At 46.1% G+C, this 25,916-nt stretch overlaps 1 protein-coding gene across 1 annotated transcript in view; it reads left to right on the forward strand.

Annotated features, from left to right (window-relative positions):
• Positions 1–25,916, forward strand: part of LOC144491327 (sterol O-acyltransferase 1-like) — a 383,813-nt gene that overhangs the window by 283,988 nt on the left and 73,909 nt on the right. The window contains exons 3-4 of the mRNA XM_078208990.1: positions 14,186–14,468; positions 21,536–21,611. Of these exons, the coding sequence (XP_078065116.1) occupies positions 14,186–14,468; positions 21,536–21,611 (359 nt within the window). The remainder of the gene's footprint in view (positions 1–14,185; positions 14,469–21,535; positions 21,612–25,916) is intronic.

Below are 25,916 nucleotides of genomic sequence, written 5' to 3' on the forward strand. Positions count from 1 at the left end.
AGACTGGAATCTAATCGAGGGGTTCAGGGTGGTTTATATATAGAATAACAGGTACCTGGGAGTGAGTTACAGACTGGAATCTAATCGAGGGGTTCAGGGTGGTTTATCTCTAGAATAACAGGTACCTGGGAGTGAGTTACAGACTGGAATCTAATCGAGGGGTTCAGGGTGGTTTATCTCTAGAATAACAGATACCCGGGAGTGAGTTACAGACTGGAATCTAATCGAGGGATTCAGGGTGGTTTATATATAGAATAACAGATACCCGGGAGTGAGTTACAGACTGGATTCTAATCGAGAGTTCAGGGTTGGTTTATACATAGAAAAACAGATACCCGGGAGTGAGTTACAGACTGGGATATAATCGAGAGTTCGGGGTTGGTTTATATATAGAATAACAAACACCCGGGAGTGAGTTACAGACTGGAATCTAATCGAGGTGTTAGGGGTGGTTTATATATAGAATAACAGATACCCGGGAGTGAGTTACAGACTGGAATCTAATCGAGGGGTTCAGGGTGGTTTATAGATAGAATAACAGATACCCAGGAGTGAGTTCCAGACTGGAATCTAATCGAGGTGTTCAGGGTTGTTTATATATTGAATATCAAACACCCGGGAGTGAGTTACAGACTGGAATCAAATCGGGGGGTTCGGGGTTGTTTATATATAGAATAACAGATACCCGGGAGTGAGTGACAGACTGGAATCTAATCAAGGGGTTCGGGGTGGTTTATATATAGAATAACAGATACCCGGGAGTGAGTTACAGACTGGAATCTAATCGAGGGTTCAGGGTGGTTTATATATCGAATAACTGATACCCGGGAGTGAGTTACAGACTGGAATCTAATCGAGGGGTTCAGGGTGGTTTATATATAGAATAACAGGTACCTGGGAGTGAGTTACAGACTGGAATCTAATCGAGGGGTTCAGGGTGGTTTATCTCTAGAATAACAGATACCCGGGAGTGAGTTACAGACTGGAATCTAATCGAGGGATTCAGGGTGGTTTATATATAGAATAACAGATACCCGGGAGTGAGTTACAGACTGGAATCTAATCGAGGGGTTCGGGATGTTTTCTATATAGAATAACAGATACCCGGGAGTGAGTTACAGACTGGAATCTAATCGAGGGGTTCGGGGTGGTTTATATATCGAATAACAGACACCCGGGAGTGAGTTACAGACTGGAATCTAATCGAGGGGTTCGGGGTGGCTTATATATAGAATAACAGGTACCTGGGAGTGATTTACAGACTGGAATCTAATCGAGGAGTTCAGGGTTTTTTATATATAGAATAACAGATACCCGGGAGTGAGTTACAGACTGGAATCTAATCGAGGGGTTCAGGGTGGTTTATATATAGAATAACAGATACCCGGGAGTGAGTTCCAGACTGGAATCTAATCGAGGGATTCAGGGTGGTTTATGTATAGAATAACAGATACCCGGGAGTGAGATACTGACTGGAATCTAAATGGGAGTCCAGGGTGGTTTATATATAGAATAGCAGATACCCGGGAGTGAGTTACAGACTGGAATCTAATCGAGGCGTTCGGGATGGTTTATCTATAGAATTACAGATACCCGGGAGTGAGTTACAGACTGGAATCTAATTGAGGGGTTTGAGGTGGTTTATATATAGAATAATTGATACCCGGGAGTGAGTTACAGACTGGAATCTAATCGAGGGATTCAGGGTGGTTTATATCTTGAATAACAGAAACCCGGGAGTGAGTTACGGACTGGAATCTAATCGAGGGGTTTGGGGTGGTTTATATATAGAATAACAGGTACCCGGGAGTGAGTTACAGACTGGAATCTAATCGAGGGGTTCAGGGTCGTTTATATATAGAATAACAGATACCCGGGAGTGAGTTACAGACTGGAATCTAATCGAGGGGTTCGGGATGGTTTATATATAGAATAACAGGTACCCGGGAGTGAGTTACAGACTGGAATCTAATCGAGGGTTTCAGGGTGGTTTATATATGGAATAACAGACACTCGGGAGTGAGTTACAGACTGGAATCTCAATGAGAGTTCAGGGTGGTTTATATATAGAATTACAGACACCCGGGAGTGAGTTACAGACTGGAATCTAATCGATGGGTTCGGGGTAGTTTATATATAGCATAACAGATACCCGGGAGTGAGTTACAGACTGGAATCTAATCGAGGGTTCGGGGTTGGTTTATATATAGAATAACAGATACCCGGGAGTGAGTTACAGACTGGAATCTAATCGAGAGTTCGGGGTTGGTTTATAGATAGAATAACAGATACCCGGGAGTGAGTTACAGACTGGGATCTAATCGAGAGTTCGGGGTTGGTTGACATATAGAATAACAGATACCCGGGAGTGAGTTACAGACTGGAATCTAATCGAGGGATTCAGGGTGGTTTATAGAATAACAGATACCCGGGAGTGAGTTACAGACAGGAATCTAATCGAGGGATTCAGGGTGGTTTATATATTGAATAACAGGTACCTGGGAGTGAGTTACAGACTGGAATCTAATCGAGGCTTTCGGGGGGGTTTATATATAGAATATCAAACACCCGGGAGTGAGTTACAGACTGGAATCGAATCGAGTGTTCGGGGGTGGTTTATACATAGAATAACAGGTACCCGGGAGTGAGTTACAGACTGGAATCTAATCGAGGGGTTCGGGGTTCGTTTATACATAGAATAACAGATACCCGGGAATGAGTTACAGACTGGAATCTAATCGAGGGTTCAGGGTGGTTTATATATAGAGTAACAGATACCCGGGAGTGAGTTACAGACTGGATTCTAATCGAGGGATTCAGGGTGGTTTATAGAATAACAGATACCCGGGAGTGAGTTACAGACTGGAATCTAATCGAGGGGTTCAGGTGGTTTATATATAGAATAACAGATACCCGGGAGTGAGTTACAGACTGGGATCTAATCCAGAGTTCAGGGTTGGTTTATACATAGAATAACAGATACCTGGGAGTGAGTTACAGACTGGGATCTAATCGAGAGTTCAGGGTTGGTTTATACAGAGAAAAACAGATACCCGGGAGTGAGTTACAGACTGGAATCTAATCGAGGAGTTCGGGATGGTTTATATATAGAATAACAGATACCCGGGAGTGAGTTCCAGACTGGAATCTAATCGAGGGGTTTGAGGTGGTTTATATATAGAATAACTGATACCCGGGAGTGAGTTACAGATTGGAATCGAATCGAGGGGTTCAGGGTGGTTTATATATAGAATAACAGATACCCGGGAGTGAGTTCCAGACTGGAATCTAATCGAGGGGTTTGAGGTGGTTTATATATAGAATAACTGATACCCGGGAGTGAGTTACAGACTGGAATCTAATCGAGGGGTTCAGGGTGGTTTATATATAGAATAACAGGTACCTGGGAGTGAGTTACAGACTGGAATCTAATCGAGGTGTTCAGGGTGGTTTATCTCTAGAATAACAGATACCCGGGAGTGAGTTACAGACTGGAATCTAATCGAGGGATTCAGGGTGGTTTATATATAGAATAACAGATACCCGGGAGTGAGTTACAGACTGGAATCTAATCGAGGAGTTCGGGATGGTTTATATATAGAATAACAGATACCCGGGAGTGAGTTACAGACTGGAATCTAATCGAGGGGTTCGGGGTGATTTATATATCGAATAACAGACACCCGCGAGTGAGTTACAGACTGGAATCTAATCGAGGGGTTCGGGGTGGATTATATATAGAATAACAGGTACCTGGGAGTGAGTTACAGACTGGAATCTAATGGAGGGGTTCAGGGTGGTTTATATATCGAATAACAGATACCCGGGAGTGAGTTACAGACTGGAATCTAATCGAGGGGTTCAGGGTGGTTTATATATAGAATAACAGATACCCGGGAGTGAGTTACAGACTGGAATCTAATCGAGGGATTCAGGGTGGTTTATGTATCGAATAACAGATACCCGGGAGTGAGTTACTGACTGGAATCTAAATGAGAGTTCAGGGTGGTTTATATATAGAATAACAGAGACCCGGGAGTGAATTACAGATTGGAATCGAATCGAGGGGTTCAGGGTGGTTTATATATAGAATAACAGATACCCGGGAGTGAGTTCCAGACTGGAATCTAATCGAGAGTTCGGGGTTGGTTTATATATAGAATAACAAACACCCGGGAGTGAGTTACAGACTGGAATCTAATCGAGGTGTTAGGGGTGGTTTATATATAGAATAACAGATACCCGGGAGTGAGTTACAGACTGGAATCTAATCGAGGGGTTCAGGGTGGTTTATAGATAGAATAACAGATACCCAGGAGTGAGTTCCAGACTGGAATCTAATCGAGGTGTTCAGGGTTGTTTATATATTGAATATCAAACACCCGGGAGTGAGTTACAGACTGGAATCAAATCGGGGGGTTCGGGGTTGTTTATATATAGAATAACAGATACCCGGGAGTGAGTGACAGACTGGAATCTAATCAAGGGGTTCGGGGTGGTTTATATATAGAATAACAGATACCCGGGAGTGAGTTACAGACTGGAATCTAATCGAGGGTTCAGGGTGGTTTATATATCGAATAACTGATACCCGGGAGTGAGTTACAGACTGGAATCTAATCGAGGGGTTCAGGGTGGTTTATATATAGAATAACAGGTACCTGGGAGTGAGTTACAGACTGGAATCTAATCGAGGGGTTCAGGGTGGTTTATCTCTAGAATAACAGATACCCGGGAGTGAGTTACAGACTGGAATCTAATCGAGGGATTCAGGGTGGTTTATATATAGAATAACAGATACCCGGGAGTGAGTTACAGACTGGAATCTAATCGAGGGGTTCGGGATGTTTTCTATATAGAATAACAGATACCCGGGAGTGAGTTACAGACTGGAATCTAATCGAGGGGTTCGGGGTGGTTTATATATCGAATAACAGACACCCGGGAGTGAGTTACAGACTGGAATCTAATCGAGGGGTTCGGGGTGGCTTATATATAGAATAACAGGTACCTGGGAGTGATTTACAGACTGGAATCTAATCGAGGAGTTCAGGGTTTTTTATATATAGAATAACAGATACCCGGGAGTGAGTTACAGACTGGAATCTAATCGAGGGGTTCAGGGTGGTTTATATATAGAATAACAGATACCCGGGAGTGAGTTCCAGACTGGAATCTAATCGAGGGATTCAGGGTGGTTTATGTATAGAATAACAGATACCCGGGAGTGAGATACTGACTGGAATCTAAATGGGAGTCCAGGGTGGTTTATATATAGAATAGCAGATACCCGGGAGTGAGTTACAGACTGGAATCTAATCGAGGGGTTCGGGATGGTTTATCTATAGAATTACAGATACCCGGGAGTGAGTTACAGACTGGAATCTAATTGAGGGGTTTGAGGTGGTTTATATATAGAATAATTGATACCCGGGAGTGAGTTACAGACTGGAATCTAATCGAGGGATTCAGGGTGGTTTATATCTTGAATAACAGAAACCCGGGAGTGAGTTACGGACTGGAATCTAATCGAGGGGTTTGGGGTGGTTTATATATAGAATAACAGGTACCCGGGAGTGAGTTACAGACTGGAATCTAATCGAGGGGTTCAGGGTCGTTTATATATAGAATAACAGATACCCGGGAGTGAGTTACAGACTGGAATCTAATCGAGGGGTTCGGGATGGTTTATATATAGAATAACAGGTACCCGGGAGTGAGTTACAGACTGGAATCTAATCGAGGGTTTCAGGGTGGTTTATATATGGAATAACAGACACTCGGGAGTGAGTTACAGACTGGAATCTAAATGAGAGTTCAGGGTGGTTTATATATAGAATTACAGACACCCGGGAGTGAGTTACAGACTGGAATCTAATCGATGGGTTCGGGGTAGTTTATATATAGCATAACAGATACCCGGGAGTGAGTTACAGACTGGAATCTAATCGAGAGTTCGGGGTTGGTTTATATATAGAATAACAGATACCCGGGAGTGAGTTACAGACTGGAATCTAATCGAGAGTTCGGGGTTGGTTTATAGATAGAATAACAGATACCCGGGAGTGAGTTACAGACTGGGATCTAATCGAGAGTTCGGGGTTGGTTGACATATAGAATAACAGATACCCGGGAGTGAGTTACAGACTGGAATCTAATCCAGGGGTTCGGGGTGGTTTATAGAATAACAGATACCCGGGAGTGAGTTACAGACAGGAATCTAATCGAGGGATTCAGGGTGGTTTATATATTGAATAACAGGTACCTGGGAGTGAGTTACAGACTGGAATCTAATCGAGGCTTTCGGGGGGGTTTATATATAGAATATCAAACACCCGGGAGTGAGTTACAGACTGGAATCGAATCGAGTGTTCGGGGGTGGTTTATACATAGAATAACAGGTACCCGGGAGTGAGTTACAGACTGGAATCTAATCGAGGGGTTCGGGGTTCGTTTATACATAGAATAACAGATACCCGGGAATGAGTTACAGACTGGAATCTAATCGAGGGTTCAGGGTGGTTTATATATAGAGTAACAGATACCCGGGAGTGAGTTACAGACTGGATTCTAATCGAGGGATTCAGGGTGGTTTATAGAATAACAGATACCTGGGAGTGAGTTACAGACTGGGATCTAATCGAGAGTTCAGGGTTGGTTTATACATAGAAAAACAGATACCCGGGAGTGAGTTACAGACTGGAATCTAATCGAGGAGTTCGGGATGGTTTATATATAGAATAACAGATACCCGGGAGTGAGTTCCAGACTGGAATCTAATCGAGGGGTTTGAGGTGGTTTATATATAGAATAACTGATACCCGGGAGTGAGTTACAGATTGGAATCGAATCGAGGGGTTCAGGGTGGTTTATATATAGAATAACAGATACCCGGGAGTGAGTTACAGATTGGAATCGAATCGAGGGGTTCAGGGTGGTTTATATATAGAATAACAGATACCCGGGAGTGAGTTCCAGACTGGAATCTAATCGAGGGGTTTGAGGTGTTTTATATATAGAATAACTGATACCCGGGAGTGAGTTACAGACTGGAATCTAATCGAGGGGTTCAGGGTGGTTTATATATAGAATAACAGGTACCTGGGAGTGAGTTACAGACTGGAATCTAATCGAGGTGTTCAGGGTGGTTTATCTCTAGAATAACAGATACCCGGGAGTGAGTTACAGACTGGAATCTAATCGAGGGATTCAGGGTGGTTTATATATAGAATAACAGATACCCGGGAGTGAGTTACAGACTGGAATCTAATCGAGGAGTTCGGGATGGTTTATATATAGAATAACAGATACCCGGGAGTGAGTTACAGACTGGAATCTAATCGAGGGGTTCGGGGTGATTTATATATCGAATAACAGACACCCGCGAGTGAGTTACAGACTGGAATCTAATCGAGGGGTTCGGGGTGGATTATATATAGAATAACAGGTACCTGGGAGTGAGTTACAGACTGGAATCTAATGGAGGGGTTCAGGGTGGTTTATATATAGAATAACAGATACCCGGGAGTGAGTTACAGACTGGAATCTAATCGAGGGGTTCAGGGTGGTTTATATATAGAATAACAGATACCCGGGAGTGAGTTACAGACTGGAATCTAATCGAGGGATTCAGGGTGGTTTATGTATCGAATAACAGATACCCGGGAGTGAGTTACTGACTGGAATCTAAATGAGAGTTCAGGGTGGTTTATATATAGAATAACAGAGACCCGGGAGTGAATTACAGATTGGAATCGAATCGAGGGGTTCAGGGTGGTTTATATATAGAATAACAGATACCCGGGAGTGAGTTCCAGACTGGAATCTAATCGAGGTGTTCAGGGTTGTTTATATATCGAATAACAGATACCCGGGAGTGAGTTACAGACTGGAATCTAATCGAGGGGTTCGGGGTGGTTTATATATCGAATAACAGACACCCGGGAGTGAGTTACAGACTGGAATCAAATCGAGGGGTTCGGGGTGGTTTATATATAGAATAACAGATACCCGGGAGTGAGTTACAGACTGGGATCTAATCCAGAGTTCAGGGTTGGTTTATACATAGAATAACAGATACCTGGGAGTGAGTTACAGACTGGGATCTAATCGAGAGTTCAGGGTTGGTTTATACATAGAAAAACAGATACCCGGGAGTGAGTTACAGACTGGAATCTAATCGAGGAGTTCGGGATGGTTTATATATAGAATAACAGATACCCGGGAGTGAGTTCCAGACTGGAATCTAATCGAGGGGTTTGAGGTGGTTTATATATAGAATAACTGATACCCGGGAGTGAGTTACAGATTGGAATCGAATCGAGGGGTTCAGGGTGGTTTATAGAGAGAATAACAGATACCCGGGAGTGAGTTACAGATTGGAATCGAATCGAGGGGTTCAGGGTGGTTTATATATAGAATAACAGATACCCGGGAGTGAGTTCCAGACTGGAATCTAATCGAGGGGTTTGAGGTGGTTTATATATAGAATAACTGATACCCGGGAGTGAGTTACAGACTGGAATCTAATCGAGGGGTTCAGGGTGGTTTATATATAGAATAACAGGTACCTGGGAGTGAGTTACAGACTGGAATCTAATCGAGGTGTTCAGGGTGGTTTATCTCTCGAATAACAGATACCCGGGAGTGAGTTACAGACTGGAATCTAATCGAGGGATTCAGGGTGGTTTATATATAGAATAACAGATACCCGGGAGTGAGTTACAGACTGGAATCTAATCGAGGAGTTCGGGATGGTTTATATATAGAATAACAGATACCCGGGAGTGAGTTACAGACTGGAATCTAATCGAGGGGTTCGGGGTGGATTATATATAGAATAACAGGTACCTGGGAGTGAGTTACAGACTGGAATCTAATGGAGGGGTTCAGGGTGGTTTATATATAGAATAACAGATACCCGGGAGTGAGTTACAGACTGGAATCTAATCGAGGGGTTCAGGGTGGTTTATATATAGAATAACAGATACCCGGGAGTGAGTTACAGACTGGAATCTAATCGAGGGATTCAGGGTGGTTTATGTATCGAATAACAGATACCCGGGAGTGAGTTACTGACTGGAATCTAAATGTAGAGTTCAGGGTGGTTTATATATAGAATAACAGATACCCGGGAGTGAGTTCCAGACTGGAATCTAATCGAGGTGTTCAGGGTTGTTTATATATCGAATAACAGATACCCGGGAGTGAGTTACAGACTGGAATCTAATCGAGGGGTTCGGGGTGGTTTATATATCGAATAACAGACACCCGGGAGTGAGTTACAGACTGGAATCAAATCGAGGGGTTCGGGGTGGTTTATATATAGAATAACAGGTACCTGGGAGTGAGTTACAGACTGGAATCTAATCGAGGGGTTCAGGGTGGTTTATATATAGAATTACAGATACCCGGGAGTGAGTTACAGACTGGAATCTAATCGAGGGATTCAGGGTGGTTTATATATCGAATAACAGATACCCGGGAGTGAGTTACAGACTGGAATCTAATCGAGGGGTTCGGGATGGTTGAGTTTTAGAATAACAGACACCCGGGAGTGAGTTACAGACTGGAATCTAATCGAGGGGTTCGGGTTGGTTTATATATAGAATAACAGATACCCGGGAGTGAGTTACAGAGTGGAATCTAATCGAGGGGTTCGGGGTGGTTTATAAAGAGAATAACAGATACACGGGAGTGAGTTACAGACTGGAATCTAATCTAGGAGTTTGTGGGTTTTATAGAAAGAATAACAGATACCCGGGAGTGAGTTACAGACTGGAATCTAATCGAGGGGTTCGGGGTGGTTTATATATAGAATACCAGATACCCGGGAGTGAGTTACAGACTGGAATCTAATCGAGGGATTCTGGTTGGTTGATATATAGAATAACAGAAACCCGGGAGTGAGTTACAGACTGGGATCTAATCGAGAGTTCGGGGTTGTTTATATATAGAATAACAGATACCCGGGCGTGAGTTACAGACTGGGATCTAATCGAGAGATCGGGGTTGGTTTATATATAGAATAACAGATACCCGGGAGTGAGTTACTGACTGGGATCTAATCGAGAGTTCGGGGTTGTTTATATATAGAATAACAGATACCCGGGAGTGAGTTACAGACTGGGATCTAATCAAGAGATCGGGGTTGGTTTATATATAGAATAACAGGTACCTGGGAGTGAGTTACAGACTGGAATCTAATCGAGGGGTTCGGGGGTGTTTATATATAGAATATCAAACACCCGGGAGTGAGCTACAGACTGGAATCTAATCGAGGGTTCAGGGTGGTTTCTATATAGAGTAACAGATACCCGGGAGTGAGTTACAGACTGGAATCTAAATGAGAGTTCAGGGTGGTTTATATATAGAATAACAGATACCCGGGAGTGAGTTACAGACTGGAATCTAAATGAGAGTTCAGGGTGGTTTACATATAGAATAACAGATACCCGAGAGTGAGTTATAGGCTGGAATCTAATCGAGGTGTTCTGGGTGGTTTATATATAGAATAACAGATACCCGAGAGTGAGTTACAGACGGGAATCTAATCGTGGGGTTTGGGGGGTTTTATATATAAAATAACAGATACCCGGGAGTGAGTTACAGACTGGAATCTAATCGAGGGGTTCGGGGTGGTTTATATATCGAATAACAGATACCCCGGAGTGAGTTCCAGACTGGAATCTAATCGAGGGGTTCGGGGTGGTTTATATATAGAATAACAGATACCCGAGAGTGAGTTACAGGCTGGAATCTAATCGAGGTGTTCTGGGTGGTTTATATATCGAATAACAGATACCCGAGAGTGAGTTACAGACGGGAATCTAATCGAGGGGTTTGGGGGGTTTTATATATAAAATAACAGATACCCGGGAGTGAGTTACAGACTGGAATCTAATCGAGGGGTTCGGGGTGGTTTATGTATCGAATAACAGATACCCGGGAGTGAGTTACAGACTGGAATCTAATCGAGGTGTTCAGGGTGGTTTATATATAGAATAACAGATACCCGGGAGTGAGTTACAGACTGGAATCTAATCGATGGGTTTCGGGGGGTTTATATATCGAATAACAGAAACCCGGGTGTGAGTTACAGACTGGAATCTAATCGAGGGGTTCAGGGTGGTTTATATACAGAATAACAGATACCCGGGAGTGAGTTACAGACTGGAATCTAATCGAGGTGTTCAGGGTTGTTTATATATAGAATAACTGATACCCGGGAGTGAGTTACAGACTGGAATCTAATCGAGGGGTTTGAGGTGGTTTATATATAGAATAACTGATACCCGGGAGTGAGTTACAGACTGGAATCTAATCGAGGGATTCAGGGTGGTTTATATATAGAATAACAGATACCCGGGAGTGAGTTACAGGCTGGAATCTAATCGAGGGGTTCGGGGTGGTTGAGTTTTAGAATAACATTCTGGGGAGTGAGTTCCAGACTGGAATCTAATCTAGGCGTTTGGGGGTTTTATATATAGAATAACAGATACCCGGGTGTGAGTTACAGACTGGAATCTAATCGAGCGGTTCGGGTTGGTTTATATATAGAAAAGCAGATACCCGGGAGTGAGTTACAGACTGGAATCTAATCGAGGGGTTCGGGGTGGTTTATATACAGAATAACAGATACCCCGGAGTGAGTTACAGACTGGAATCTAATCGAGGGATTCAGGGTGGTTTATATACAGAATAACAGATACCCGGGAGTGAGTTACAGACTGGAATCTAAATGAGAGTTCAGGGTGGTTTATGTATAGAATAACAGATACCCCGGAGTGAGTTACAGACTGGAATCTAATCGAGGGTTCAGGGTGGTTTATATATAGAATAACAGATACCCGGGAGTGAGTTTCAGACTGGAATCTTATCGAGGGGTTCGGGTGGTTTATATATAGAATAACAGATACCCGGGAGTGTGTTACAGACTGGAATCTAATCGAGGGGTTCAGGGTGGTTTATATATAGAGAATAACAGATACCCTGGAGTGAGTTACAGACTGGAATCTAATCGAGGGATTCAGGGTGGTTTATATATAGAATAACAGATACCCGGGAGTGAGTTACAGACTGGAATCTAATCGAGGGGTTCGGGGTGGTTTATATATAGAATAACAGATACCCGGGACTGAGTTACAGACTGGAATCTAATCGAGGGGTTCGGGGTGGTTTATATATAGAATAACAGATACCCAGGAGTGAGTTACAGACTGGAATCTAATCGAGGGGTTCGGGGTGGTTGAGTTTTAGAATAACATTCTGGGGAGTGAGTTCCAGACTGGAATCTAATCTAGGCGTTTGGGGGTTTTATATATAGAATAACAGATACCCTGGAGTGAGTTACAGACTGGAATCTAATCGAGGGGTTCAGGGTGCTTTATATATAGAATAACAGATACCCGGGTGTGAGTTACAGACTGGAATCTAATCGAGCGGTTCGGGTTGGTTTATATATAGAAAAGCAGATACCCGGGAGTGAGTTACAGACTGGAATCTAGTCGAGGGATTCAGGGTGGTTTATATATAGAATAACAGATACCCGGGAGTGAGTTACAGACTGGAATCTAATCGAGGGATTCAGGGTGGTTTATATACAGAATAACAGATACCCGGGAGTGAGTTCCAGACTGGAATCTAAATGAGAGTTCAGGGTGGTTTATATATAGAATAACAGATACCCCGGAGTGAGTTACAGACTGGAATCTAATCGAGGGTTCAGGGTGGTTTATATATTGAATAACAGATACCCGGGAGTGAGTTACAGACTGGAATCTAATCGAGGGGTTCGGGTGGTTTATATATAGAATAACAGATACCCTGGAGTGAGTTACAGACTGGAATATAATCGAGGGGTTCGGGGTGGTTGAGTTTTAGAATAACATTCTGGGGAGTGAGTTCCAGACTGGAATCTAATCTAGGCGTTTGGGGATTTTATATATAGAATAACAGATACCCGGGTGTGAGTTACAGACTGGAATCTAATCGAGCGGTTCGGGTTGGTTTATATATAGAAAAGCAGATACCCGGGAGTGAGTTACAGACTGGAATCTAGTCGAGGGATTCAGGGTGGTTTATATATAGAATAACAGATACCCGGGAGTGAGTTACAGACTGGAATCTAATCGAGGGGTTCGGGGTGGTTTATATACAGAATAACAGATACCCCGGAGTGAGTTACAGACTGGAATCTAATCGAGGGATTCAGGGTGGTTTATATACAGAATAACAGATACCCGGGAGTGAGTTACAGACTGGAATCTAAATGAGAGTTCAGGGTGGTTTATATCTCGAATAACAGATACCCCGGAGTGAGTTACAGACTGGAATCTAATCGAGGGTTCAGGGTGGTTTATATATAGAATAACAGATACCCGGGAGTGAGTTTCAGACTGGAATCTAATCGAGGGGTTCGGGTGGTTTATATATAGAATAACAGATACCTGGGAGTGAGTTACAGACTCGGATCTAATCGAGGGATTCAGGGTGGTTTATATACAGAATAACAGATACCCGGGAGTGAGTTACAGACTGGAATCTAAATGAGAGTTCAGGGTGGTTTATATATAGAATAACAGATACCCCGGAGTGAGTTACAGACTGGAATCTAATCGAGGGGTTCGGGTGGTTTATATATAGAATAACAGATACCCGGGAGTGAGTTACAGACTGGAATCTAATCGAGGGGTTCGGGGTGGTTTATATATAGAATAACAGATACCCAGGAGTGAGTTACAGACTGGAATCTAATCGAGGGGTTCGGGGTGGTTTATATATAGAATAACAGATACCCGGGATTGAGGTACAGACTGGAATCCAATCGAGGGGTTCGGGGTGGTTTATATATAGAATAACAGATACCCGGGAGTGAGTTACAGACTGGAATCTAATCGAGGGGTTGGTGGGGTTTTATATATAGAATAACAGATCAACAGTATTGGATAGCTGAATTTCATGCAATTTATTGATGGAATGTGTGTATTTGGCAGTGTTTCTTGTTGCATTAGTGTGGACACATTGAAGCGGTGATTCTGGAAACACCATGTCAGTGGAGTGCATGGCATGCAGTGTTCTCTCTCTGCCATTTCACTTCTCCCTTCCTCTGGCTGTCTCACAACACTGCATGCTGATCGAAGCGATTGGGGGATTGGCGCCTGACTTATTTCCTTTCCCTTTTCAGGTTGATCCTGGAATTTGACCTGCTGGCTTTTGCTTTTGGAAAGTTTCCCATCGTGTTGTTTGTCTGGAGTTGCCTCTTTCTCTACACTCTGATCATCCCATATAAAGCGCTGAACATGTGGGCAAGCTGCTATCACCGAGTCAGCCGTCCTCACCTCTACACCATGGCACTTGGATCACTGATTGTCGTCTGCCAAGTCTGTGTCCTCGGAATCTATCCCATCTACGCTGTGATCCAGTACCAACTACCTCCTGCCTCCAGGTTCATCATCATCCTCGAACAGGTACATTTTACACCTCTGTAAATACTCACTGGAATAGAACTCCATTCATTTGGTTTGATTTATTATTGTCACATGTATTGGGATACAGTGAAAAGTATTGTTTCTTGCGCGCTATATAGACAAAGCATACCGTTCGTAGAGAACGAAAGGAGAGGGTGCAGAATGTAGTGTTACAGTTATAGCTAGGGTGTAGAGAAAGATCAACTTAATATCTGGTTTGATTTATTATTGTCACATGTATTGGGATACAGTGAAAAGTATTGTTTCTTGCGTGCTGTACAGACAAAGCATACCGTTCATAGAGAAGGAAAGGAAAGGGTGCAGAATGTAGTGTTACAGTCATAGCTAGGGTGTAGAGAAAGATCAACTTCATGCGAGGTAGGTTCACTCAAAAGTCTGACAGCAGCAGGGAAGAAGCTGTTCTTGAGTCAGTTGGTACGTGACCTCAGACTTTTGTATCTTTTTCCCGACGGAAGGTGGAAGAGAGAATGTCCGGGGTGTGTGGGGTCCTTAATTATGCTGGCTGCTTTGCCGAGGCAGCGGGAAGTGTAGATAGTGTGAATGGATGGCAGGCTGGTTTGCGTGATGGATTGGGCTACATTCACGACCTTTTGTAGTTCCTTGCGGTCTTGGGCAGAGCAGGAGCCATACCAAGCTGTGATACAACCAGAAAGAATGCTTTCTATGGTGCATCTGTAAAAGTTGGTGAGAGTTGTAGCTGACATGCCAAATTTCCTTCGTCTTCTGAGAAAGTAGAGGCATTGGTGGGCTTTCTTAACAATAGTGTCGGCATGGGGGGGGGACCAGGACAGGTTGTTGGTGATCTGGACACCTAAAAACTTGAAGCTCTCGACCATTTCTACTTTGTCCCCATTGATTCCCCATGTTGTCCTTTACGCTTCCTGAAGTCGATGACTGTCTCCTTCATTTTGTTGACATTGAGGGAGAGATTACTGTCGCCGCACCAGTTCACCAGATTCTTTGTCTCATTCCTGTACTCTGTTCATCATTGTTTGAGATCCGACCCACTACGGTGGTGTCGTCAGCAAACTTGAAAATCAAGTTGGAGGGGAATTTGGCCGCACAGTCATAGGTGTATAAGGAGTATAGTAGGGGGCTGAGAACACAGCCTTGTGGGGCACCGGTGTTGAGGATGATCGTGGAGGAGGTGTTGTTGCCTATCCTTCCTGATTGTGGTCTGTGAGTTTGGAAGTTCAGGATCCAGTCGCAGAGGGAGGAGCCGAGGCCCAGGCCACGGAGTTTGGAGATGAGTTTCGTGGGAATAATGGTGTTGAAGGCTGAGCTGTAGTCAATAAATAGGAGTCTGACGTAGGTGTCCTTGTTACCGAGGTGTTCCAGGGTTGAGTGCAGGGCCAGGGAGATGGCGTCTGCTGTGGACCTTTTCTGGCAATAGGCAAACTGTAGTGGATCCAGGCAACCTGGGAGGCTGGAATTGATTGGTGCCATGACTAACCATTCAGTTAATGCTCTGGGGACACGGGTTCAAATCCCAGCATGGCATTTCGAGGAATTTAAATTCAATTCATAAAATCTGGAATGTAAAGCTAGTGTCAGTAATGGTGACCATGAAACTATCATCATAGATAAAAGCAAATTGCTGGAATCTGAAAAAAAACAGAAAATGCTGGAAAATCTCAGCAGATCTGACAGCATCTGTGGGGAGAGAATAGAGCCGATGTTTCGAGTCTGGATGACCCTTCGTCAGAACTCTGAGAGACACAAATAGACACACACACACTCTCACACTCACACATACACTCACACGCACTCAGATATATTACCAGACACAAACATGCTCACACACACGCACATACTCACATGCATATATATACACTCTCACACTAACACACAAATACATACACACACACTCACTCACTCACTCACACACTCGCTCACACACACATACGCATTCTCATACACACATACACACACATTCTCACACACATACACTCTCTCACACATGCACGCACACGCACTCACATCACACTCACATACACGCACCTGATGAAGGAGCAGTGCTCTGAAAGTTCATGATTCCACATAAACCTGTTGGACTTTAACCTGGTGTTGTGAGACTTCTTACTGCACATACACGCAGTCACACTCATATACTCATATTCACATACATAGGCTGCCCCAGTGGCACAGTGGTTAGCACTACTGCCTCACAGCGCCAGGGACCCGGGTTCAATTCCTGGCTTGGGTAACTGTCTGTGTGGAGTTTGCACATTCTCCCCGTGTCTGCATGGGTTTCCTCCGTATGCTCCGGTTTCCTCCCACATTCTGGAAGACGTGCTGGTTCGGTGCATCGGCCATGCTAAATTCTCCCTCAGTGTACTCGAACAGGCAGGAGTGTGGCGACTAGGAGATTTTCACAGTAATTTCATTACAGTGTTAATGTAAGCCAACTTGTGACACCAATAAATAAACTTTAACTTTACACACACACACACGCGCGCGTACCCTCTCACACACGCGCCCTCTCACGCGCGCCCTCTCACGCGCACCCTCTCACACGCGCACCCTCTCACACGCGCGCCCTCTCACACGCGCGCCCTCTCACACGCGCGCCCTCTCACGCGCGCCCTCTCACACGCGCGCCCTCTCACACGCGCGCCCTCTCACACACGCGTGCCCTCTCACACACGTGTGCCCTCTCACACACGTGTGCCCTCTCACACACGTGTGCCCTCTCACACACGCGCGCCCTCTCACACACACGCCCTCTCACGCGCGCCCTCTCACGCGCGCCCTCTCACACGCGCGCCCTCTCACGCGCGCGCCCTCTCACACACGCGCTCTCTCACGCGCGCCCTCTCACACGCGCGCCCTCTCACGCACGCCCTCTCACACGCGCGCCCTCTCACACGCGCACCCTCTCACGCGCGCCCTCTCACACGCGCGCCCTCTCACACGCGCGCCCTCTCACGCGCGCGCCCTCTCACGCGCGCGCCCTCTCACACGCGCGCCCTCTCACGCGCGCCCTCTCACGCGCGCGCCCTCTCACACGCGCCCTCTCACACGCGCGCCCTCTCACATGCGCGCCCTCTCACACGCGCGCCCTCTCACACGCGCGCCCTCTCACACGCGCGCCCTCTCACACGCGCGCCCTCTCACACGCGCGCCCTCTCACACGCGCGCCCTCTCACACGCGCGCCCTCTCACACGCGCGCCCTCTCACACGCGCGCCCTCTCACACGCGCGCCCTCTCACACGCGCGCCCTCTCACACGCGCGCCCTCTCACACGCGCGCCCTCTCACACGCGCGCCCTCTCACACGCGCGCCCTCTCACACGTGCGCCCTCTCACACGCGCGCCCTCTCACACGCGCGCCCTCTCACACGCGCGCCCTCTCACACGCGCGCCCTCTCACACGCGCGCCCTCTCACACGCGCCCTCTCACACGCGCGCCCTCTCACGCGCGCCCTCTCACACGCGCGCCCTCTCACACGCGCCCTCTCACACGCGCGCCCTCTCACACGCGCGCCCTCTCACACGCGCGCCCTCTCACACGCGCGCCCTCTCACACGCGCGCCCTCTCACACGCGCGCCCTCTCACACGCGCGCCCTCTCACGCGCCCTCTCACACGCGCGCCCTCTCACGCGCGCCCTCTCACACGCGCGCCCTCTCACACGCGCGCCCTCTCACACGCGCGCCCTCTCACATGCGCGCCCTCTCACATGCGCCCCCTCCCACCCTGAATTACCTCTGACAGGTTTCTGCTCCGAGTTTACAGCATGCCCTTAGTTGGCCTTTTTCCATTATATTCACCTGTCTGCCTGGTCCAGCCTCGAACCATTAACTCTGCCTCTCTCTCCACAGATGCTCCCTGACCTACTGAGTTTTTCCAGCATTTTCCCTTTTGATTTCAGATTTCCAACATCGACAGTATTTAGGGTTTCATCACAATCGGATATTTGCTTGCTGATTTTCTCTGCGACCAATGCAACTCTTCATCTATTCAGCTGTTCAGTAGATACTTGTTGCGATGTCTGTAAGATATATGCACTTCCCAGGAAGAAGGTGGATAGCTCTGTGGAGAGGGAAGCTTGCTGATGTTTGCCAGTTCCGTGTCTAACTATCATCCCTCCCTCTTCTGCCTCGGGGAATGGCACAGAGCAGGAAAAATTCTTGAATCCATTATCAAGGACTTTATAGCAGAGCATTTAGAAAGCAGTGGCAGGATCAGACAGAGTCAGCATGGATTTATGAAGGGGAAATCATGCTTGACAAATCTGTTGGAATTCTTTGAAGGTGTAACTAGGAGGGTTGACCAGTCAATGTGGTATATTTGGACTTTCAGAAAGCATTTGACAAAGTCCCGCATAAGAGATTATCATGCAAGATTAAAGCGCATGCGATTGGGAGAAGTATATTGAGATGGATAGAAAACTGGTTGGCAGAGAGGAAACAAAGAGTAGGAATTAGTGGGTGCTTTTCAAGTTGGCAGGCAGTAACCAGTGGGGTGCCACAGGGATCAGTGCTGGGACCCCAGCTATTCACAATATATATTAATGATTTGGATGAGGGAACAAAATGTAACATCTCAAAGTTTACAGATGAAACCAAGTTGGGTGGGAGGGTGAACTGTGACGAGGATGCAGAGATCCTTCAGCATGATCTGGACAGGTTGGGTGAGTGGGCTAATCAATGGCAGATGCTGTATAATTTGGATAAATGTGAGGTTATTCACTCTGGAAGCAAAAACAAGGCGGCAGATTACTACCTGAATGGCTGTAAATTGGGAGAGGGGGAGTGTGCAGCGGGACCTGGGTGTCCTTGTGCACCAGTCACTGAAGGTAAGCATGCAGGTGCAGCAGGCGGTAAAGAAGGCAAATGGTATGTTGGCCTTCATTGTGAGAGGTTTCGAGTACAGGAGCAGGGATGTGTTGTTGCAATTATACAGGGCCTTGGTAAGGCAACATCTGGAGTATTGTGTGCAGTTTTGGTCTCCTTTTCTGAGGAAGGATGTTCTTGCTCTTGAGGGAGTGCAGCGAAGGTTTACCAGGCGATTCTGGGGATGGCGGGATTGATGTGAGAGGAGAGATTGACTAGGTTAGGTTTGTTTTCACTGGAGTTCAGACAAATGAGGGGGGATCTCAGAGAGGCTTACAAAGTTCTAACAGGACGAGACAGGGTAGATGCAGGGAGGATGTTCCCGATGGTGGGGAAGTCCAGAACCAGGGGTCACAGTCTGAGGATTCAGGGTAGACCATTTAGGACGGAGGTAAGGAGACATTTCTTCACCCAAGGAGTGGTGAACCTGTGGAATTCATTACCACAGGAAGTAGTTGATGGCAAAACATTGAATGTATTCAAGAGGCGGCTGGATATAGCACTTGGGGCGAATGGGATCAAAGGTTATGGGGGAAAAGCAGGATTAGACTATTGAGTTGGATGATCAGCCATGATCGTAACAAATAGTGGAGCAGGCTCAAAGGGCCAAATGGCCTCCTCCTGCTCCTATCGTCTATGTTTCAATGTATGTTTCTAAGTATGTCCAAATCCTCCCGTCGCCACTTTACATCTTCCTCACAACACACATCCCCCTCTTTGTGTCATCTGTGAACTTGGAAATATTACATTTGCTTCCCACATCCAAATCATTGCTATATATTGTGAACTTGGGTTCGGGTACATTATGTTGGTAGATTACCTCCTACCCTGTGTGCTTTAATTTTGCTAACCAACTTCCTGTGGGGGACTTTATCAAAAGCTTTCTGAAAATCCAAGTATATTATGCCCACCGACTCACCGAAACCAATCCTGCGGGTAACTTCCTCAAAAAACTACAACAGATTTGACAAACACGATTTCCCATTCATAAATCCATGCCCATTGCACTCTGCCCAATGCTACCATTATTATCCAAGTGTGCATTTATCACATTCCTTAGAATAGATTCCAGCATTTTCCCTACCACTGATGTCAGGCAGACAGGTCTGTGGTTCCCTGTTTTTTCTCTCCCTCATTTGCTACCTTCCAATCTTCAGGAACTGTTCAGAATCTAGAGAGTTTTGGAAGACGATCAATACTAATTTCTTTCAATTCCTCATTCTCCCTATCGTCCCTTGGCTCTCTAATTCTGGGAGATTTCTTGTATAGTCCTCAGTGAAGACAGACACAAAGTAACCATTTAGCGTCTCTGCCATTTCTCTATTCCCCATGATAAATTCTCCTGACTCTGCCTGTAATGGACCCACATTTATCTTCGCTAATCTTTTCCATTTACATATGTATAGAAGCTTTTACAGTCTATTTTTATGTTTTTTGCTAGTTTACATTCATATTCCATTCTCCCTTCCTTTATCAGTTTCTTGACCTTCCTTTGCTGTATTCTAAAGTCCTCCCAATCCTCAGGCTATTATTTTTGGTCATTTCATAAGCCTTTGGTTTTAGTTATATACAACCCTTAACTTCCTTTGTTAGCCACAGTTGACTGACTTTTCTTTAGTTACTGTAAACAATGTAATAATTCTTTAAAGATGGCCCATTGCCTACATACCATCATACTTTTCAATGTATTTTCCCAATTCACCTCAGCCAATTTGGGTCTCATATCTTCATAATCTCCTTTGTTCAAATCTAACACCCATGCTTCATAGAATCCTAAAGTGCAGGAGGCCGCCATTCGGCCCATCAAGTCTGCACTGACTACAATCGCATCCAGGCCCTATCCCCATAACCCCATGCATTTACCCAAGCTAGTCCCCCTGACACTAAGGGGCAATTTTAGCATGGCCAATCCACCTAACCCGCACATCTTTGGACTGTGGGAGGAAACTGGAGCGCCCGGAGGAAACCCACGCAGACACGGGGAGAACATACAAACTCCACACTCAGTGACCCAAGCCTGGAATGAAACCCGGGTCCCTGGCTCTGTGAGGTGGAAATGAAAGGAACTGAAGCCTGGTGGTGTGCACAGGCCCCTTGTGGAGATACTGCAGAAATTGTGCAGAGGGGTTCAGAGTGACTTTGTATCAATCAGCATCCAAGCAGAATTTCAGTCATTCTCGAATGGTTAATTGGATTTATTTTTCAACAGATTCGTTTCATGATGAAGAGTTATTCTTTTATCCGAGAAAATGTTCCGAAAGTGCTGAATGCGAAGCTGCAGGAAGGTAAGGGAGGCAGGTGCGGTAACACACATTACTGAACGCAGATCACAATTCACTATGAATCGAGGGCAACAAGCTCAGCCTAGCTTCACGCAGTCGTGGGGTCAAAGCCTCCAACCTGTCAGCAAACCGAATCATCGGAGACACCAAGATTCACTCAAACACTATAGAGGGAGCTTTACTCTGTATCTAACCCGTGCTGTACCTGTCCTGGGAGTGTTTGATGGGGACAGTGTAGAGGGAGCTTTACTCTGTATCTAACCCCGTGCTGTACCTGTCCTGGGAGTGTTTGATGGGGACAGTGGAGAGGGAGCTTTACTCTGTATCTAACCCGTGCTGTACCTGTCCTGGGAGTGTTTGATGGGGGACAGTGTAGAGGGAGTTTTACTCTGTATCTAACCCCATGCTGTACCTGTCCTGGGAGTGTTTGATGGGGGACCGTGTAGAGGGAGATTTACTCTGTATCTGACCCCGTGCTGTACCTGTCCTGGGAGTGTTTGATGGGGACAGTGTAGAGGGAGCTTTACTCTGTATCTAACCCCGTGCTGTACCTGTCCTGCGTGTGTTTAATGGGGGACAGTGCAGAGGGAGCTTTACTCTGTATCTGACCCCGTGCTGTACCTGTCCTGGGAGTGTTTGATGGGGACAGTGTAGAGGGAGCTTTACTCTGTATCTAAATCCGTGCTGTACCTGTCCTGGGAGTGTTTGATGGGCACAGTGCAGAGGGAGCTTTACTCTGTATCTAACCCCGTGCTGTCCCTGTCCTGGGAGTGTTTGATGGGGACAGTGTAGAGGGAGCTTTACTCTGTATCTAACCCCGTGCTGTACCTGTCCTGGGAGTGTTTGATGGGGGACAGTGCAGAGGGAGCTTTACTCTGTATCTAACCCCGTGCTGTACCTGTCCTGGAAGTGTTTGATGGGGGACAGTGTTGAGGGAGCTTTACTCTGAATCTAACCCCGTGCTGTACCTGTCCTGGGAGTGTTTGATGGGGGACAGTGCAGAGGGAGCTTTACTCTGTATCTAACCCCGTGCTGTACCTGTCCTGGAAGTGTTTGATGGGGGACAGTGTTGAGGGAGCTTTACTCTGAATCTAACCCCGTGCTGTACCTGTCCTGGGAGTGTTTGATGGGGGACAGTGCAGAGGGAGCTTTACTCTGTATCTAACCCCGTGCTGTACCTGTCCTGGAAGTGTTTGATGGGGGACAGTGTTGAGGGAGCTTTACTCTGAATCTAACCCCGTGCTGTACCTGTCCTGGGAGTGTTTGAAGGGGGACAGTGTAGAGGGGGCTTTACTCTGTATCTAACCCCATGCTGTACTTGTCCTGGGAGTGTTTGAAGGGGACAGTGTAGAGGGAGCTTTACTCTGTATCTAACCCCGTGCTGTCCCTGTCCTGGGAGTGTTTGATGGGGTCAGTGTAGAGGGAGCTTTACTCTGTATCGAACCCCGTGCTGTACCTGTCCTGGGAGTGTTTGATGGGGGACAGTGTAGAGGGAGCTTTACTCTGTATCTAACCCTGTGCTGTACCTGTCCTGGGAGTGTTTGATGGGGGACAGTGTAGAGGGAGCTTCAGTCTGTATCTAACCCCGTGCTGTACCTGTCCTGGGAGTGTTTGATGGGGGACAGTGTGGAGGGAGCTTTACTCTGTATCTAACCCCGTGCTGTACCTGTCCTGGGAGTGTTTGATGGGGGACAGTGTGGAGGGAGCTTTACTCTGTATCTCACCCCGTGCTGTACCTGTCCTGGGAGTGTTTGATGGGGGACAGTGTGGAGGGAGCTTTACTCTGTATCTGACCCCGTGCTGTACCTGTCCTGGGAGTGTTTGATGGGGACAGTGTCGAGGGAGCTTTACTCTGTATCTAACCCCGTGCTGTACCTGTCCTGGGAGTGTTTGATGGGGACAGTGTAGAGGGAGCTTTACTCTGTATCTAACCCCGTGCTGTACCTGTCCTGGGAGTGTTTGATGGGGACAGTGTAGAGGGAGCTTTACTCTGTATCTAACCCCATGCTGTACGTGTAGATGCACGTGCACAGTGCACATTCTATGTCTGCCTGAATTTCCTTCGAATGCTCCGGTTTCCTCCCACAGTCCGAAAGATTAGAACATTGGAACATAGAACATTCCAGCGCAGTACAGGCCCTTGGGCCCTCGATGTTGCGCCGACCAGTGAAACCAATCTCAAGCCCCTCTAATCTACACGATTCCAATATCATCCATATGTTTATCCAATAACCATTTGAATGCTCTTAATGTTGACGAGTCCACTACTGCTGCAGGCAGGGCATTCCACCCCCTTACTACTCTCTGAGTAAAGAACCTACCTCTAACATCTGTCCTATATCTATCACCCCTCAATTTAAAGCTATGTCCCCTCGTGCTAGCCATCACCATCTGAGAAAAAAGGCTCTCACTATCCACCCTATCTAATCCTCTGATCATCTTGTTTGCCTCTATTAAGTCACCTGTCAAACTTCTTCTCTCCAACGAAAACAACCTCAAGTCCCTCAGCCTTTCCTCATACGATCTTCCCACCATACCAGGCAACATCCTGGTAAATCTCCTCTGCACCCTTTCCAACACTTCCACATCTTTCCTATAATGCGGCGACCAGAACTGTATGCAATACTCCAAGTGCGGCCGCACCAGAGTTTTGTACAGTTGCAGCATGACCTCATGGCTCCGAAACTCAATCCCTCTACCAATAAAGGCTAACACACCGTAAGCCTTCTTAACAACCCTTTCAACCTGGGTGCCAACTTTCAGGGATCTATGCACATGGACACCCAGATCTCTCTGTTCATCCACACTACCAAGTATCTTACCATTAGCCCAGTACTCTGTATTCCTGTTACTCCTTCCAAAGTGAATCACCCCACACTTTTCCGCATTAAACTCCATTTGCCACCTTTCAGCCCAGCTCTGCAGCTTATCTATGTCCCTCTGTACCCTGCCACTTCCCTCCGCACTGTCTACAACTCCACCGACTTTAGTGTAATCCGCAAATTTACTAACCCATCCTTCTACGCCCCCATCCAGGTCATTCATAAAAATGACAAACAGCAGTGGCCCCAAAACAGATCCTTGCGGTACACCACTAGTAACTGAACTCCAGGATGAACATTTCCCATCAACCACCACCCTCTGTTTTCTTATAGCTAGCCAATTCCTGATCCAAACCACTAAATCACCCTCAATCCCAAGCGTCCGTATTTCCTGCAATAGATTACCATGGGGAACCTTATCAAACGCTTTGCTGAAATCCATATACACCACATCAACCGCTTTACCCTCATCCACCTCTTTGGTCACCTTCTCAAAGAACTCAATAAGGTTTGTGAGGCACGACCTACCCTTCACAAAACCGTGTTGACTATCCCTAATCAAATTATTCCTTTCTAGATGCTTATAAATCCTATCTCTTATAATCCTTTCCAATACTTTTCCCACAACAGAAGTAAGGCTCACCGGTCTATAATTACCAGGGTTGTCCCTACTCCCCTTCTTGAACAACGGGACAACATTTGCTCTCCTCCAGTCTTCTGGGACTGTTCCTGTAGACAATGACGACACTAAGATCAAAGCCAAAGGCTCTGCAATCTCCTCTCTAGCCTCCCAGAGAATCCTAGGATAAATCCCATTCGGCCCAGGGGACTTATCTATTTTTACCCTTTCCAGAATTGCTGACACCTCCTCCTTATGAACCTCAATCCTGTCCAGTCCAACAGCCTGCATCTCAGTACTCCCTTCGACAACACTGTCCCTCTCCAGTGTGAATACCGATGAAAAATATTCATTTAGTGCCTCTCCTATCTCTTCAGACTCCACGCACAACTTCCCACTCCTGTCCTTGACTGGCCCTAATCTTACCCTAGTCATTCTTTTACTCCTGACATACCTATAGAAAGCTTTAGGGTTTTCCTTGATCCTACCTGCCAAAGACTTCTCATGTCCCCTCCTGGCTCTTCTTAACTCTTTCTTTAGGTCCTTCCTGGCTAACTTGTAACTCTCAAGCACCCTAACTGAGCCTTCAAGTCTCATCTTAACATAAGTCTCCTTCTTCCTCTTCACAAGAGATTCAACCTCCTTAGTAAACCACGGTTCCCTGACACGACTGCTTCCTCCCTGCCTGACAGGTACATATTTATCAAGGACGCGTAGTAGCTGTTCCTTGAACAAGCTCCACATTACAATTGTGCCCATCCCCTGTAGTTTCCTTCCCCAACCTATGCCAGCTAAATCTCACCTAATCGCATCATAATTTCCTTTCCCCCAGCTATAACTCTTGCCCTTCGGTATATACCTATCCCT

This window comes from Mustelus asterias (genome assembly GCF_964213995.1).
Source record: "Mustelus asterias chromosome X unlocalized genomic scaffold, sMusAst1.hap1.1 SUPER_X_unloc_1, whole genome shotgun sequence".
NCBI classification, from domain to species: Eukaryota; Metazoa; Chordata; class Chondrichthyes; order Carcharhiniformes; family Triakidae; genus Mustelus; species Mustelus asterias.